General features: G+C 39.3%; 1 protein-coding gene across 1 annotated transcript in view; it reads right to left on the bottom strand.

Annotated features, from left to right (window-relative positions):
* KCNT2 (potassium sodium-activated channel subfamily T member 2) overlaps positions 1-16,855 on the bottom strand; it is a 422,637-nt gene extending 405,782 nt beyond the window's left edge. The window contains exon 1 of the mRNA XM_065936707.1: positions 16,492-16,855. Within this exon, the coding sequence (XP_065792779.1) occupies positions 16,492-16,586 (95 nt within the window). The 5' untranslated portion in view covers positions 16,587-16,855. The remainder of the gene's footprint in view (positions 1-16,491) is intronic.
* Positions 16,856-18,151: the final 1,296 nt, after the last annotated feature.

Genomic DNA, 18,151 nt, shown 5'->3' with positions numbered 1-18,151 from the left:
GGGATGCACAGAGGAACTTCCCTTGACTTCATTACATGGGTTTACTAAAAGGAGATATTACTTGGAATATGTAGCAGGAGGAACAGAATCAGCAAGTAAGAGCATCTTTATAATGAACATTTTAATTAGTCCTTTTTTGAAGCACATTTAATTATATATTTTTGTAAGTGACTAGAGTTTGTTTCTCCCCTACTTGCCATGTGGTAGAGAGATGTATTACCAGCTTCTTTCTGATACTAAAAGGAGACTGAAGTGAAATCAAATGTGTTCATTCCATTGGACAAAAACACCAGTTAAGAATCTGACTCAGTAAATAGAATAATAATAGGCATATACATGTTTAGGAATAATGTGCTTTTTTTCTATTCAAAGAATTGGACCATGTTTAGATAGCTGTCACTGATATATTTCACAGATTTTTTTATTCCTCTAGAAAATCATTCTATTCACACTAACACTAAAAAATTAAACATACTCAACTATTATAAGCACTGTTTCTCAATAAGAAAAAAAAACAAAACTTTTTTTTTACAGGATTTAAGATCAAAAAGAATTCCTTCTGTTCATCCCAATTATGTAAGAGTTAGAATACCAGACCACCTGACCTGCCTCTTGAGAAACCTGTATGCAGGTGAGGAAGCAACAGTTAGAACTGGACATAGGACAACAGACTGGTTCCAAATAGGAAAAGGAGTACGTCAAGGCTGTATATTGTCACCCTGCTTATTTAACTTATATGCAGAGTATATCATGAGAAATGCTGGGCTGGAAGAAGCACAAGCTGGAATCAATACTGCCGGGAGAAATATCAGTAACCTCATATATGCAGATGACACCACCCTTATGGCAGAAAGTGAAGAACTAAAAACCCTCTTGATGAAAGTGAAAGAGGAGAGTAAAAAAGTTGGATTAAAGCTTAACATTCAGAAAACCAAGATCATGGCATCTGATCCCACCACCTCATGGGAAATAGATGGGGAGACAGTGGAAACAGTGTCAGACTTTATTTTTTGGGCTCCAAAATCACTGCAGATGGTGACTGCAGCCATGAAATTAGAAGACACTTACTCCTTGGAAGGAAAGTTATGACCAACCTAGGTAACATATTAACAAGCAGAGACATTACTTTGCCAACAAAGGTCCGTGTGGTCAAGGCTATGGTTTTTCCAGTGGTCATGTATGGATGTGAGAGTTGGACTATGAAGAAAGCTGAGTGCCGAAAAATTGATGCTTTTGAACTGTGGTGTTGGAGAAGACTCTTGAGAGTCCCTTGGACTGTAAGGAGATCCAACCAGTCCATCCTGAAGGAGATAAGTCCTGGGTGTTCATTGGAAGGACTGATGCTGAAGCTGAAACTCCAATACTTTGGCTACCTCATGCAAAGAGTTGACTCATTGGAAAAGACCCTGATGCTGGGAGGGATTGGGGGCAGGAGGAGAAGGGGACAACAGAGGATGAGATGGCTGGATGGCATCACTGACTCAATGGGCATGAGTTTGAGTAAACTGCGGGAGTTTGTGATGGACAGGAAGGCCTGGCAAGCTGCAATTTATGGGGTCACAAAGAGTCGGACATGACTGAGCGACTGAACTGAACTGAACTAATACCACTACCTATGTGGTCTTTTCAACACCTCCACCAGTCTCTTGGACACTGATACTGCTGACTGTCAAGCAGATTGATGGCTTTCACTGAGTGGCCCCGTACATAAAATTCAGAATTCACTTTAACAGTCATTTGAACTGTCACTGTATGAATCATGGACTGAGATACATTCTGCTTTGCCATTTCCAAAGGAAAGCTCCTCGTGAATATTAAATTAGAAATGGGAATGGTATTTTTCAAGTCAAATGATTTTAAGCTACATACCTAGGTTTAGAAGAGGCTTTAAAGAAATTTTTTACTTCCATGTGGAAAAACATCTCAAACTGAAACGATCTTGCACTTTTACTATAATAATGTTTATATGTATGTATGTGATGCACATATATATATTCATAGCTGTGACTGTTTTTCTTTTAAAAAATCTTCCTTATATTACAAAATTAAAATTCTTGGAGACTTTTTTTTAAACCATATGTGTTAAATAATGTAGAAAGCCCTCAAATAAATTGAAGACATGATTTTTTCCCTAGAAAGTTGTATGTTATACCTAAAATAACACATCATGATATGTAAAATATATTGAGTAGCCCGAGTGATTTCAAAGGTTTCATTAGTAACTCTGGCTCTGTGTTTAGTTCTGGGTCTGATCATGAAGTAAGGGATGATGAGAAAAGGAAGAGATGCTGAACAGTCTCAGATCATGGTATGATACCAGAAAGAGCAATGAACTGTATATTGACAAGGGAGGTGGGGAGTTATTTCTGTGAATAACCACAGTGACTAAATTTCAAAAAGCTGTTTTGGAAAAGTTAAAGAAGGTATTATGTACTTATGGATTGAGAGAATTAATATTGTTAAAATGTCCACAGTACTCAAGGTAATCTAGAGATTCAATACAATCTGTATCAATATTCCAGTGGCATTCTTCATAGAAACCTAAAATTTTTACGGAATCACAAAAGACTCCAAATGGCCAAATCAATCTCGAGAAAGGAAAACAAAGCTGGAGGCAACATGCTCTCTGGTGTCAAACTATATTACAAAGCTATAGTAATCAAAACAGTATGGTATTAATACAAAAACAGACACTTGATCAGAACAGAATAGAGAACCCAGAAATAAGCCCATACATATTTGGTCAATTAATTTACAACAAAGGAGGCAAGAATATACAATTAGGGTAAGGACAGTCTCTTCAATTAATGGTGTTGGGAAAATTGGACAGCTACATACAAAAGAATGAAACTGGACAATGATCTTACACCATGCAAAAAATTAACTGTGGATTAAAGACTTGAACATAAGACCTGAAACTATAAAACTCCTAGAAGAAAACACAGGCAGTAAGGTCCCTCACACAGGCCTCGGTGATCATTTGAATCTGAGACCAAAATGAAAGGCAACGAAAGCAAAAGTAAACAGATGGAACTACTTCAAACGAGAAAGTTTCTACACAGAAGAGGAAACCATCAACAAACTGAAAAGGCTGCCTACTTAATGGAAGAAAATATGTGCAATTGATAAATCTCATGAGGGACTGATATCCAAAATATATAAAGAACTTAAAAATTCAATGGGCTTCCCAGGTAGAACAGTGGTAGAAAACCCACCTGCCAACGCAGGAGATGCAAGAGAAACAGGTTTGATCCCTGGGTCGAGATGATCCCCTGGAGTGGGCAATTCAGTCCAGTATTCTTGCCTGGGATATATCATGGACAGAGGACCCTGGTGGGCTACAGCCCACCTAGCCCACAACTAAGTGACTAAGCACACATACACATACAACTCAAGAGCAAAAAAGGAAGCAATCCAATTAAAAATGGGCAGAAAACCTGAATACACATTTTTTTTCAAAAGGACAAACAGACAATCAATAGGCCAATGAAAAAAAGGCTCAGTATCATTAGTCATCAAGAAAATGTAAATCAAAGCCACACTGAGATATCATTTCATACCTGTCAGAATGGCTACTATGAACAAGAAGAACAAAATAACAACTGTTGCAGAGGTTGTGAAGAAAAAGGAACCCTCCTGCACTGCTAAGAACGTAAACTGGTGCAGTTCCTCATGGAAAACACTATAAAGTTCTTCAAAAAATTAAAATAGAACTACAATGTGATCCAGAAACTCCACTTTTGGGTATTTTTCTGAAAAAAAAAAAAAAATGAAAACATGAACTCAAAAGGATATATTCAACCCTATGTTCATATCAATATTATTTATAATAGCTAACATACAGAAACAATCTAAGACTCCACTGATGGATGAATGTAATAAATAAATTCTGTTGTGTGTGTGTGTGTGTGTGTGTGTGTAATATATATGCATTTCAGCCAAAAAAAAAAAAAGAGAGAGAGAGAGAGAGAGAATAAAATCTTCATTTGTAACAACACAAATGGACCTCAAGGGCATTATGCTACATGAAATAAGACAGAGAAAGATAAATACCATATGATCTCTCCTATATGTGGAATCTAAAATATATATATATAAATTTTAAAAAAGAAAAAGCTCATAGATACAAAGAACAGACTGCTGGTTGCCAGGGGCTCAGATAAGAAGTGGGAGAAATGGGTGAATTGTTTGTTTTAGTTTAAATAAATTGATTTATTTAACAGAAAAAATTGTACCTGCAGTTTGAAAACATAAAAATGTATTCTCAGGAAAAAAAAATTGAGGAGTCAGTTAGTCAAGAATATTGAATACTAGTCTGAGCAGTTTAAATTTCACATAATAAGCATCAGTGACATGAATATTATGTTAAAATTATGTTAAGAAGATTGTGATGAAAATGCTTGAGATGAATGAGACTTGAGTTGGCCATAGAGATTATTGGAGGTGGGGTGCAAAGGAAAGGCTTGCAACAATGAAGTATGCTAACAAGAGTTACATTAATTTAAATAAGAAAGAATTAAATCCTACCAAAAATGGATAGAGAACAAAAACTAACTAAAAAAAGCAAGTTGAAAGATAATACAAAACTACTGTGAAGTTTTGAAGTGAAGAATTCTGGAGGATTATAATGATATTGGTGATGGTGGATAAACTGAAAAAATATTCTAGTTTGAGGCTATTTTTATCAATTACTTAGCAACCAGAAGTCTACTATAAAAACTATGCATTTAACATATATGTTTATGTATATGAAGATAAGAAAGGGCTATATGAATGATTAAATTCAGGATATTTACAAAGTCTTAATAAAATATTAAATTATATAATATATACTTTGGGTATTTGTGGGAAAAGAAAATAAATAAATTAATCTAACATTTGTGAGCAGGTGAGAATAACTACAATTCAGGCTTGTGTTTTGGTTAGAATCCTTATAGATTCTACAGTCAGTAACTGATCTCAGGCTCTACTGATTATATTTATCCTTCAGGTTCCCAACAAAGAATATAGCTCTAAACTCACTTCATTCTTAATTCTGAATCAAAACCATATTTATATATATATATATATATATATATATAAACTTTTTAAGGATGATTACATGAAAGACTATAACCCGCCAGTAACCTGGAGTGTTTCTTTTGTCCTGAAATACACCTGTGTGTGTCCTGTAGATCTGCTTTAAGTGAATAATTCTTTCTAGCTATACCGGCACCTGGCACCGAGAATATCACAAAAGTCTTGTGAAATCTGCTACTCTTTTATGATAGAAGAGTGGGTGAGGACACTGTACACCAGGCAAGATCCCTGGGAACAATGTCCTTTCAATTTGAACACCGAGGCAAGCTGTATCCCTCCTGAGCTGCAGGTTTATTTCTCATCTTATGTGACTGATCGTGTCTTTTGCTCTTGCTAACTCTGTTGTCTATCTCCAGTAGCTACTTAGCAAATCATAGAATTCTTACTGTGTACCAACTCTACACTGGATTCATTTTTGCCCCCTTATTACGTTTTTCTGCAGCTCTGTTTTTCTATTTATGATACTGGTGTTTACATGGATCACTGCAAATTTTTTTAGAACAGGCGAAACATACTAATAGGTAAACCTCCATATTAAGGCCTCCATTAAGTAGTTTCACATCACCACATTTAGACATCATAACATCTCACAAAAGTGTTTCCATGAGCACCAGCAAGATGGCTGAGAAAAATTAATTTCTGGTAGGTACTGATATCTTAGGGAGTAATAGTATAAGTAGAAAACCTCAAAGTTACATGAGAAATATTTAAAAAAACAATAAACCTAGCCTTATAAAAAGAAAGGTAGCTGTTATGACCTGTTGTGACTCCTGGGATGTCAATTATCTTTACCCATGCATGAGTGATAATCACTCAGTCCTGTCTGACTCTCTGAGACCCCATGGACTTGTAGCCTGCCAGGTTCCTCCATCCATGGAATTCTCCAGGCAAGAACACTGGAGTGGGTTGCTATTTCCTTCTCCAAGGTCACCCATGCATACTCAGTTACTAAGTCATGTCCAACTTCTTGCGACCCCACAGAGTATAGCCCATCAGTTTCCTCTGTCATGTTATTTCCCATGCAAGAATACTGGAGTGGATTGCCATTTCCCTCTCCAGTCAATTACCTCTAGCCTATCTTTAATAAAAACAGCGATAAATATTTAAATAAATAAATCTCTGCCTTGATTGTTTCACTAATCCCCTACTTCAATACACTTTCTTCAGATTGTGAAAAGAACAGTACTCTATATGGAGAGGGGGAAAATTATTTTCTCCTGGAAAATATTATCAATTTCAAAAATTCTGTAACTTTCCTGTTGAGCTACTCAAGGGATGCTGGTCTAAAGGGATGCAGATGGTCTGTGATTTTTCTACCTTCCAAAGTATTCACATTTGTTTGCATTTTGTTCTGTCTGTTATTTCACAGGATTAAACCACATTTGTTTAGTTGTAAACATAGTGGGTAGGCAGAATAATTAGATTCTGGTTCTAGCTCTTAGGATTATGTAACTGGGAACAAGGCATGAATTTCTGTACCTTGGGACATTCATCTGTAAGAATGGGAAGATAACCAGATTCCTCAGAGCTGGTGTGAAGATTCAGTGAAATAATACACATGCTTAGAACAATGTGTGGTGTTCTCCACCCTCTTCATGTCATCATCTATTTTCATTTCATCTTCTTCTGTATTTTCAGGGAGAAACAGGTGGCATAGCACAGGAACTCTTGTAGAGAGACAGACAAGAAATAGAAACGCAACACTGAAAGCTTCCATCTATAATTTGCCAGTGTCATCATCGCATGGTGCGGCAGTGACTAAAGTCATCACCGTCCCTGCTGGCCAGCTTGTGCAGCTTACTAATCACCTGATCCAATTCTGAGGGCATGGACTGGCAGTTTCACTTTTGACAGACCAGACACCGCAGGCTGTCCATTATTAAACCACACATCTGGTCCCTCTGTCCCAGGTTGCCCGCAATATGTGGACAATCTACAAGTCTTCCCACAGGGAGTTGAATGAGGTTACAATGTATCAATTTGTTTTTATCCCTATTCACATGGTGCTTTACAAGATGAGTTAAGTATGCCCGGGATATAGCAGTTCATCATTCTGTTTCTGGGCAAGGTGCAGTGCAAGGCAGCCAGAAACAAGCTGCCCTTTAGTCCTTAGATTCAGAGGTTTCTGGCTTTGTGTGCAAGCTCCTATTCTCACACAGACTTGGGCAGTGTGAAAAGCAGAAGTAATAAAACTCTGAGTTCCAGGAAGACGCACACAGAGAGAAATGATTCTTGATCTTTAAAGCTGGGGCATCACGGCGGTAGTGCTAAGAGAGCTAAGGGGCTTCCCAGATAGTGCAGCAGTAAAGAATCCGCCTGCTAATGCAGGAGACGCAGAAGCTGCAGGTTCCATCGCTGGGTCGGGAAAATCCCCAAGAGGAGGAAATGGCAACCAACCCCAGTATTCCTGTCTTCAGTATTCCTGTCTTCAGTATTCCTGTCTTCCATAGGAGAATCCTATGGACAGAGGAGCCTGGGCTACAGCCCACAGGGTCGCAGAAGAGTTGGACGTGACTGAGCAAGAGAGCTGAAGCACAGGCCAAAGAGAGGCCCAGTAATGAGTCTGAACAGGAAAGGGACTCGCTGCCAGTCAACAGTGCCCTATGGGCCAGCCAGGCTTGTCAGCCTGGGTTTCTCTGTCTGCTTCTCCCTCACTGCTTCTATTTGTCAAGGAGTAAAAAAAAAAAAGAAAATGACAAAGATCAATACGATTGATCCAAGAAAAAATTGGGGAGAGAAATCTCACTTCCCTGGTCTTGCTTTTCTGCAAATCCTCTTTCCTGAACCCCTAGGAGTACATCCCCTCTACTCCTTACAGGAGATGAGAACTTTTCAGCCTCTATGGAATCCCCTCCCCCTCTATGGAATCCCCTCCCCAACTCCAATTCCATCCCCACTTTGCAACCAAAGTAGACAAGTAAACCTACCAGGGATACACTGAATTCATTTACATAAATAATTTACTTTTCCAAGTAAGAGCAGTGCTTCTTCCTTCCCTTGAAACTGTACTACATCTCAGATTCTCCTTAAGAGAATCTAGTTCTGGTTATTAAGGAAACAAGGTCAGAAATTTTGTGCTCACTCTTCTGCTTCCAGATGGCCAGACAAAAAGGACCCAACGCCATTCTCAGAGTGCTTTCTTGCCTTCACAATGTCTGAGCTTCTATTTATCTGCTGGAAACACATATGTGGTCTGTCTTGTATGTGACACATACGCAATCAAATATCACAGGGGCTCGAGGTCATGCAGTACCCAGATGCTGGGACAAATGATGAGGCCAATTGTACATGAACAAAGCTTTGGGTTAGAGAGATGGTGGAGAATACGAGGGAACCTCAGCTCCTAAGGAACCACAGCCTGTTCTGCAATACACGAGTGTATAACAAAACAACAGTGACATAATGCATAACTTAGAAACGTTATCAATATTAATGATTGCCTTAGGTAAAAGAAAACTAATAATGTAATTTGGTTGGTAGAATAAAGCTTCACGATTGCAATATGTGGCAAATTTCTTGGTTTCTATGTCAATTAGAATCAAAGCACAATAATCATTATTTGTAAGTGTGTATTAGGTATAAATATTTAATATGGATTATATTAAATGTCTGACAGATTAACAATGTTCTATATTTTATAGAAATGCAAGGTTAAAATATATATCTAAGGTAGTCTTTATAATCTGATTCTTCATAACGTCTGGGTCATTTGCTTACAACTTTAAAAACCTTACATACCACTCCCATGACCACCAGAAAGAAGTTTCTGGCTCAGTTTATCTTTATCTATTCTACCTGGGTGGTACACTCAATGTGAAGGGGACTGCAAGTCCCCCCACTTTGCTTGGATCATAGTTTTTATGATTGCATACAACCAGTTTGAATTTGTACTGAGGCTGAGATTTTCACAGTGCTATATAGGCACCTTTCTTCTCACTATTCTCCAAGTAATTTTCTCTTAAATAGTAATTTGATTACTATCTGATGATTAAGATCCCAAGACCTATTTAAAAAATTCCATGTCTAGTCAAAAACTGTCAAAGAGTAAAAGTAACTGTTCTTCTGGATCATTACATATTGTTTTGATTCTTTTATAGACAAATTTTAAATTAGCAACTTAAGACTTAGGAAAAACATTAGTTTAAAAATATCTTGATTGAAAAAAGTCTTGGTCAAAAGTATCAAATATTGCTCAGAAAAGGTCACTATTATTTAATTTCACAGTATAAATATACAAAGCAACTGGTGAGATATCATTGTAAAAAATATTTCTTTTTGCTTCATTTTCTAAAGGCAATTGAGACAAGCACAACACATAAGTAAGACAACATTGGCAATACACAAATACACTAATAAAAACAGATGAACCATCAATGACAAAATAATATATAAACATATGAACAAGAACATGACTAGAAACCCCAGAAGTATCACATTCAGTATTAACCTAAAGGTACAGGTTATGACTAAGTACATTATCAATTTAATGTTTATTTTGTACCAATAATGAAGACTACAATAAATTTTCATATATATAAAAATATATAAAGTCAATTTTTACACCATTACCTATTTCAGTAGCAGGTAATATTTTTATTGCCTTATTCATAGAGATTTCTTTTAATATGACAGCTCTAACAGATATAGAACTATCTAGACTCTTGAATAATAAATGCTGAAATCATTTTTATAGATATTGCATATGTACAGTTGGTTCCACTATGTATAGATAATATATAGAATACTGGATAATTAATTAAACAGTAAAATTAAAATTTAATTATTTTTAATAGCACAAAATATTTTAAAAGTGTATTACTGACCTGAATATAAGCATTCAGAATAAGAATTTTACATTAAATGGATACTTTCAAAATAATACATAATATAATAAGGGAGATAAAAGTGATAACATATAAATTTGGATGTGCCAATCCAAAATCATTTCCCTAATTCAATTTGATTATATAAAGTCACAGAAAATAATTTTTTAAAATAGGAAATTTAAAAAAAAGAGAAAAAATAACAAAAAATAATGTCACATATTTACATTGTATGATATATAAACTTAACTATACTCCAAAAGCTATCCAACATTCTCTCCATTTTATAAATACCTCTTAACTAATAATTGATTGAATTGCACTTTTTGTTCAAGTTTTTTTATATTTTCAATTACCACAATGCATTAGTTGACTTGTTTGCATTATGTGTAAATGCCAACTATAAAATATGAATGATACACTTAAAATTACTGGAGTTGCAACACCTAACCAAATATCTGAACACTAGAATAATGTTAATTAAATAAATGGCCTACTCCCATATGACTGCAACTGAGAATTGTCCATTAACAGCAATTTATCTACAGTTGTGATAATTTATCCACATCTAGTGCATTGTGTTCTAAACTTTAAAATTACTAAGTCATGATGAAGGGAAGGGCTCGTCCAAACTATCTGAAGACATTTAAGACCTGAAATTTACCAATTTTTAACTGCAAGAGAATATTCTCAATCTTTACTGTTTTATAAATCTTAAAACACTAAAATAGGGGGGGTAAATGTATTTTAACCCTACAATTTTACGTATTACAGAATGGTCCCCACAGAAGATCAATTAAATGTTCAGTCTCTACTCATATTGGTTTCAATTACAGAGTAACTTTGATGATATTAAGTAGTCTAAATATTAGATTTAAAGTATATAGAAGACTTTGAGCCATCTCTAGTGATTTTAGCTAGTTTATTTTCAAGCAAACACTGAATACACTACTTACAAATGGTGGATGCTCTTCTTGACAGTCTCAAAATAGAAATTATGCAAGGACATCATCATAACATAAGCAATACTGTCAACATCATGGCAGAAATTCACTTAAAATTATATCTGTGAACTCCTCCCTGATGAAGCCTTGTTTTCATATTCTTTCTTATGTTCTTCCCAAAGCCTAACTTCATGAGGCCCTGAGATGTAGCATGCATTCAAACATTAGCTGACTGGATAAAAGACCACTCAGTTCAGTTCAGTCACTCAGTCGTGTCTGACTCTTTGTGACCCCATGGACAGCAGGACGCCAGGCTTCTCTGTCCAACACCAACTCCCAGAGCTCACTCAAACTCATGTCCATCGAGTCAGTGATGCCATCCAACCATCTCATCCTCTACCGTCCCCTTCTCCTCCTGCTTTCAATCTTTCCCAGCATCAGGGTCTTTTCTAATGAGCCAGTTCTTCATATCAGGTGGCCAAAATATTGGTATTTCAGTTTCACCATCAGTCCTTCTAATGAATATTCAAGACTGATTTTCTTTAGGATTGACTGATTTCATCTCCTTGCAGTCCAAGGGACACTCAAGAGTCTTCTCCAACACCACAGTTCAAAAGCATCAATTCTTTGGTGCTCAGCCTTCTTTATGGTCCAGCCCTCACATCCATACATGAATACTGGAAAATCCAGAGCTTTGACCATTATCGGTAAAGTAATTCCTCTCCTTTTTAATATGCTATCTAGGCTTTTCATAGCTTTTCTTCCAAGGAGCAAGTGTCTTTTAATTTCATGGCTGTGTCACCATCTGTAGTGATTTTGGAGCCCAAGAAAATAAAGTCTGTCAGTGTTTCCATTGTTTCCCCATGTATTTGCCATGAAGTGATGGGACCAGATGCCATGATCTTAGTTTTCTGAATGTTGAGTTTTAAGCCAACTTTTTCACTCTCCTCTTTCAGCTTCATCAAGAGGCTCTTTAGTCCCTCTTAACTTTTTGCCATAAGGGTGGTGTCATCTGTATAACTGAGGTTATTGATATTTCTCCCTGCAATCTTGATTCCAGGTTGTGCTTTATCCAGCATGGCATTTCGCATGGAAGACCCCTTGGAGAAGGAAAAGGCAACCTACTCCAGTATTCTTGCCTGGGAAATCCCATTGACAGAGGAGCCTGGTAGGCTACTGTCCATGGGGTCGCAAAGAGCCGGACGTGACTGAACATAAGCATTAGAGGATAAGATTTACACAAGGATCCACTGATGTATATATTACATAAGCATTCCATATATTTCACATAGAATGACTTCCCTGATGGCTCAGATGGTAAAGCATCTGTCTACAATGTGGGAGACCTGCGTTCAATCCCTGGGTCAGGAAGATCCCCTGGAGAAGGAAATGGCAACCCACTCCAGTACTCCTGCCTAGACAATTCCATGGATGGAGGAGCCTGGTAGGCTACAGTCCATGGGGTCACAAAGAGTCAGACAGTACTGAGTGACTTCACTTTCACAAAGAATACAGATCTATTACATATACACTATACATATACATACATATTACATGTATTTTACATGTGTGTCTGTTTCCCTAGCAAAAGGTGGTACAACATAAATATAAGTGAATTATCCGTAGTTAGTTTACAGAAAATCTATAGTGTAGAATATACACTTCTGTATAATGACAGACTCACCAATATTCCCTCTTTAACACTACCCCTTCACGCATCAGTAATATGCCTCATTCATTTTTACATGCCAATCTACCATATCCTATTAAGACTGAACTTAAAATTCTTAAAATGAAGAGCTCTACTTTCCTCTCCTCTAATTCTCCCCCATCATTTGTAGAATGTGCCTCTAGATGAGGAAGATATCCACTGTGATGCAGATTCCACCAGAAGCGGACCTTGAGATAAGGACAGAAGTGTAAGTAGTTTACTTGGGAAATGATCCAGAAAACACCAGTCAGGGAGCGAGAGAAGAAAGCTAATAAAGCTCACAACATAAAGCCAGTTACCCCCCATGCAAATTAGAGTGGGGGCCCATAGGACACAGTACAAGGAACATAAGCCAGAATGGTCCCAACCAAGGAACTAGGAGGCTACAGGATTTATCTAACAAATTTGTATTTACTCAGTGGTACTTCTGGCTTGCTCTCCAAGAGGGCCGGGTGTGCACGTAAGGCCAAGAGGAAACAAACAAAAAATGTCAGGCAGAGGGTGTTCCTAGAAAATATCCAGAGAATATGGGCAGAGCGCTAAATGCATCTGTTGGCAGAACTGTCTACTTATTCCCAGATTGAAAGAGTGCTTCCTCCTTTTCTCTGTAGGAATTGAGCCCACGAAGATAACTGAGAACAACATTGCTATCATACTTAATTGCAAAGAGAAATTTGTGACCATACTAAAGGCAAAAGAGATGACTTCACTTGCAAACTTTGACTCATGGATTAAGAAGGGAACGCAATGAAGAGCACCTCACCTATGCTAGAGTACATAAAATTATTACAAATTGAAATTTAATTAGGTAGAGGGAAATTAAGAGCTTCTTAAGTAATTTGAGTCACAAAGGACTGAACCCAAGTGTCATTTTTACACTTGTAAGGTATTAACACCATAACAAGTATTTAATTTCCCAGAAACTGAGTTTCCTAGTCCTTAAAATAATTATCTATAATTCAAGGACTATCAGAGAATTGACTAAAATAATAAATATCATAAGTTAACATATACATATGTCTTTACATGTATATTACACACACATACACATATAACATATAGGATAGTTAACATATAGCACTAGCTAAGTACTTAGTGTAAACTGTTAGTTTTACAGAAATATCTTAAAGGAACAAAATTACTGAAATTTGTAACAGCTGAATGACTTGCCTAAGGTCACTCAGGTAGTGAATAAATAAGCACAACTTTGAAATCTGGGTTCTCCCTATTAATCAAAGGATCTTGTCTTCAAAGATGGACAACAAACATAACCAAAATTGAACAGTGAGTTTTCATGGAGGCACAAAATTACCTTTAAGTGTGAATGAACAATGTTTAAAATGTTAATACTGTAACCGAACAGGGCCCTATGGGAAGTTCCAAAGACAGATTTCCCCCCACCGTGTCCTCTGCCTGCCCCTCGTCTGTAGAAAACTTTAGCCTCCGAGGCTGAGTTCCAAAGAATAAATTTAATTGGAGAAGTGGGGAAATGGCAGAAAGAAAGGAAAACAGTCAAGCAAAACAGAATATGTGAGAAATTAAACAAAGTTGAGGACCTCAACGGCCATCAAAACATTCTGAGCCCTGATCTTTAGTCTGTTCTGCAGACACTAAAACCCCACTAGGTGGAAGAAGTTAACTTCCTGCTGTACACAACCTGGTAGACCCCAAGCTGGTTGAGAACCAGAAAGTTGAACGTGTAGACTCCTGATTACCTCATCACCAGGCAATCAAAAGACTGTCCAGGAGCTGAATACACTGCACTATTGCCCCTCCCCCACATTCTGTCTTTTAAAAACATCTCCCTGAAAGCTATTGGGAAGTTTAGGCATTTCCAGGACCAGCTGCCTGGACTCCTTGCTTGATGCCCTGAAATAAAGAGTGTCAAAATAAAAATAAAGAGTGCTAGCCACTTGCCAGGGCTTCCCTGGTGGCTCAGATGGTAAAGAGTCTGCCTGCAGTGCTGGAGACTCCGGTTCCATCCCTAGGTCAGGAAGTTTCCCCTGGAAAAGGAAATGGCAACCCACTCCAGTATTCTTGGCTGGAAAATCCCATGGATAGAGGAGCCTGGTGGGCTATAATCCACGGGGTTGCAAAGAGTTGGACACGACTGAATGACCATTTTTCTTTTGCCTTCACCACAAAGCATTGTCAGTAGGTCGGCTTTACTGCACAGGCAAGTGGACCCAAGTTTAGTTTGGTAACAATACTTTATTATACACGGCCGAAATTTAGAGTTAAACTTGGGCTAGTATAAACTTACATTATAAAAGGGATTTTAAAAGTGCAAAATATTTTTTAACGTGGCAATGACTCATTTAGGATGCATTCAACTATTTGAAATTCTTAATTACCTAAATATCTTCAGCACCCCAAGAAAAGTGAGGGCAACCCCATGAGCAATCATTATCTTGGATATGATGTTTAAAAAAGAAACAAGGCTACCACCACCAGTCCGAAATACATCCTCTATGTACTCTGCCCAACTCACATTTTTGCAATGAGGATTTCTATTTAATTAATACATGATGATCTTGACATCCTGAAGTAACAAATATAGATCCAATCACTATGAACACCAAGCTGCACTTGATGAGCCACAGAGCTAAGTTAAAATAGTGTATCCAAATGTCAATTAGCACTGAAATTTGTTTAAATATTCTTTTCTTCATCTTTAGTCGACCAGAACACCTTACTTTCCAAGCATACTGGTATGAATTGTTTAATTTTTATCAACAGATACATTTTTGCCTAAAGATATTGAACTGAAATATCATCTACAAAACATCCATATCCCTTTACATTGCTAATATGAGACCAAAGAAGAAGGCCACCATTGATGCCCCAGATAAAATCCCCTGTGTGTAGTGTGGGTTTGTACTGGGAGCTGAGATGGGAGGAAGGTATTTCCCAGTGGTTGAACAAGGAGATTCTGAATGGGGTCAATAACGGATTTTTTATGTAATTAAAACAGAACAGCAATACCAAACTGAAGTTTAACGAGACATTTCAATTGAGTTGAAAGTCTAGTTAGTATACACGTATGGTTTTAAAACAAGGAACTGTGGCATGTGATACCTAAATGACTATTTCAGAAAATACCAAATTCAATGAAACATAAAATGTGCTTTTTAAAAAAATAATAAGACATAACAAGAGTAATTCCAAAAGTTTAACGAGGCAAAGCAGTGATGCTACAGATAAAACACGAGCAATATTTTGCTAATAACACTCTAGTTTTGAAAATTTATGCTTTAATTTTGTGACATATACTATTTAGGTTAAATACATTATTTATGAGAAGGCTGGCTCATGCTATACGAACACATTATGAATAATAATCATGGTTACCCGTTCAAAGTGAGATTTTTCCATTGCAAACGCTGCTATTTTCACTAACTACCTGTTACATATTGAAACCAACTGTCTACCTGCGTCTCCAAATGTTTTAAAAGCATAAAATTTCCAGTGGCGGGTGGACACCTAATCAGGACAAGACCGACACGGAGTAAGTAAACAGGTGCAGGAGATTTAGGTGCTTTTTCAATCAATTCGGATGCATTTTCGAATTTGATTAACAACATCCAAGGGAAAAATATGAAAACTGATCGGCAGTGATGCTGCATGCCGTTTGGACGTACTATACCTCTCACACCAGCCTCATCCACACCCTGGGAAAGCACAGATAGACAAAAGAATAAGCACCAAATAAATGCAATAAATACATTGCAGGGGTCCGAAAGTGAAAAGAAGGAGTTCCTTGCCTACACCGATTGCCCTATAGTCAAAATGGAGAGACACGTCAGAGTCCCTCTCCCCCCCCTCCCCCAGCTCTGGCTCCCTTTCCTCGTCTCCCTCCTCTTAGCCTTTCAGCCTCCCCATCCCTCCCTTTTCCAGCTGTATCTCCGGAGCCACGCTGCAGCACACCACTCACCTGTCGTCGTTCTGCCATCCTTGGTCCCCGAGCAGCAAATCCCGAAACCTGTACCTGGGAGGCAGAGGGGGCACTTCGCTCTCCAGATCAACCATCCTTCCTCAAAGAGTGGGAAACGTGAGACAACGAATGGAGGAGGCGAGGAGGGCGAGCCAAAGAAAATATTGCGGAGTAGAGGGAGCGAGGACTTCGTTAAAGGCGGCGGCGGGAGGGGGGAACGCAGCAGGGGAAGGGGCCTGGGAGCCGGAGGGGGGTCTGCGCCCAGCCGGAAGCTGAGGCCGAAAGGGGCCGGCTCCTCTCCTCCGGAGGGTGTGATGGGGATGATGCAAACCCAGTCCAGGAGCAAAAGTCTGGCTCTGACAAGGACCGACGATGCCAAAGAACCGCCCCCAGGCTGGGCGCCGCCTCTGGTCGACAGGACTCGGGGGAGGCGGGAATGCAAAAGTTACTTCGCCCGAAAAAAAGAGAAAAGACGCGCGGTGCCTAGAAAGAGAGGAGGGGGGTGGGCGTGCGCGCAGCGCGAGGGTGAAAGCCCGTCCCGCCCGGCGGCAGGCGCGACCCTCCTCGGAGGGGAGCCCAGCCTGCAGCAGGTCCCCGCAGGCGGACGCCCCGCACGGCCGCGCAGGCGCCGGGGGCCCTGGGGTTGGGGGTCCCGGCGCCGCGCAAGGGCTCTCCCCGTGGGCGGGGCCGCCGCGGAGGCCCCGCCAATGAGACGCCCCTCGTTAGCATAACGGTGACGGAGGTGCTGGGGGACGACCAATGGGGGCGAGCCTAATTAGTGGGTTCCCGGGCTGAGACCCCCCCACCACCCTCCGGAGGAGGGGGACCCGCGCGCGTCTAGTGTCCCCAGGTCACCCGGCTCCTCGTCTTTGGTCGCCTTCAGCCAGGTAGGCGGCGTGGAAATGGCACGTTCCTGGAGAGGGAATCCCCGCTCCCAGCCTCAGGAAAGTCCTAGTCTTTTTCCTTTTTTTTTTTTTCCTCACAGACTGAAAGCCAGGGAGGTGTTTCCCTGATCCTAGAAAGGAACGAATAAGGGCCACTTTAGGCCGCTGCAGAGAAGTGTTTAGATGCTGGCAGGGAGGGCTCTTTGGAATGCGTCGCGGATGACACTCTAGGGCAAGAGTGTGGTGCTGTGGGCTTCCATGTGGCCTTCGGCGTGCTCAATGCGCCGCTGTTAGTGGTCCACGCGGGCGGAGGAAAGGTGAACCCGGGGGTCCATAGCCTGCTTTTCAGAATGGACCGCAGCTTATGGGAACACCCCTATGTTGCTCTTCTACCAAACACCGATTCCATCAGGGTATGTACATTCAGACACCAACTACTTCTCTGAGAGACACGGGCCTGAGGGTACAGAGAAGACTGTGTCACTGCCAGTGGCCTCAGGGATCTTTTCGTTTGCTTGGAGGATCAAGCTTATAAATGAAGTGATACAACATGAGACGCAGTCAACCAGCAGCATACAGAGTTTTGGAAATACCTAGGAGATAACACACTTTTTCATGCACAGAAGGGTCAAGACAGAAAATGAACCAAGTCTATGTCACTTTGCAACTTATTCAAGGAAAAGGAAGAAAGCAGTGGAGCGAGCAGAGAGAATCCTATGAGTGCATGCAAAATGATAGTTTAAAATGTTCGGTTCATTCAGGAGTCAGTGATTAAT

This window comes from Muntiacus reevesi, chromosome 5 (genome assembly GCF_963930625.1).
Source record: "Muntiacus reevesi chromosome 5, mMunRee1.1, whole genome shotgun sequence".
NCBI lineage: Eukaryota > Metazoa > Chordata > Mammalia > Artiodactyla > Cervidae > Muntiacus > Muntiacus reevesi.
Note: the sequence above shows the minus strand (reverse complement) of the source record. Positions and strands in the feature narration are given on the sequence as shown.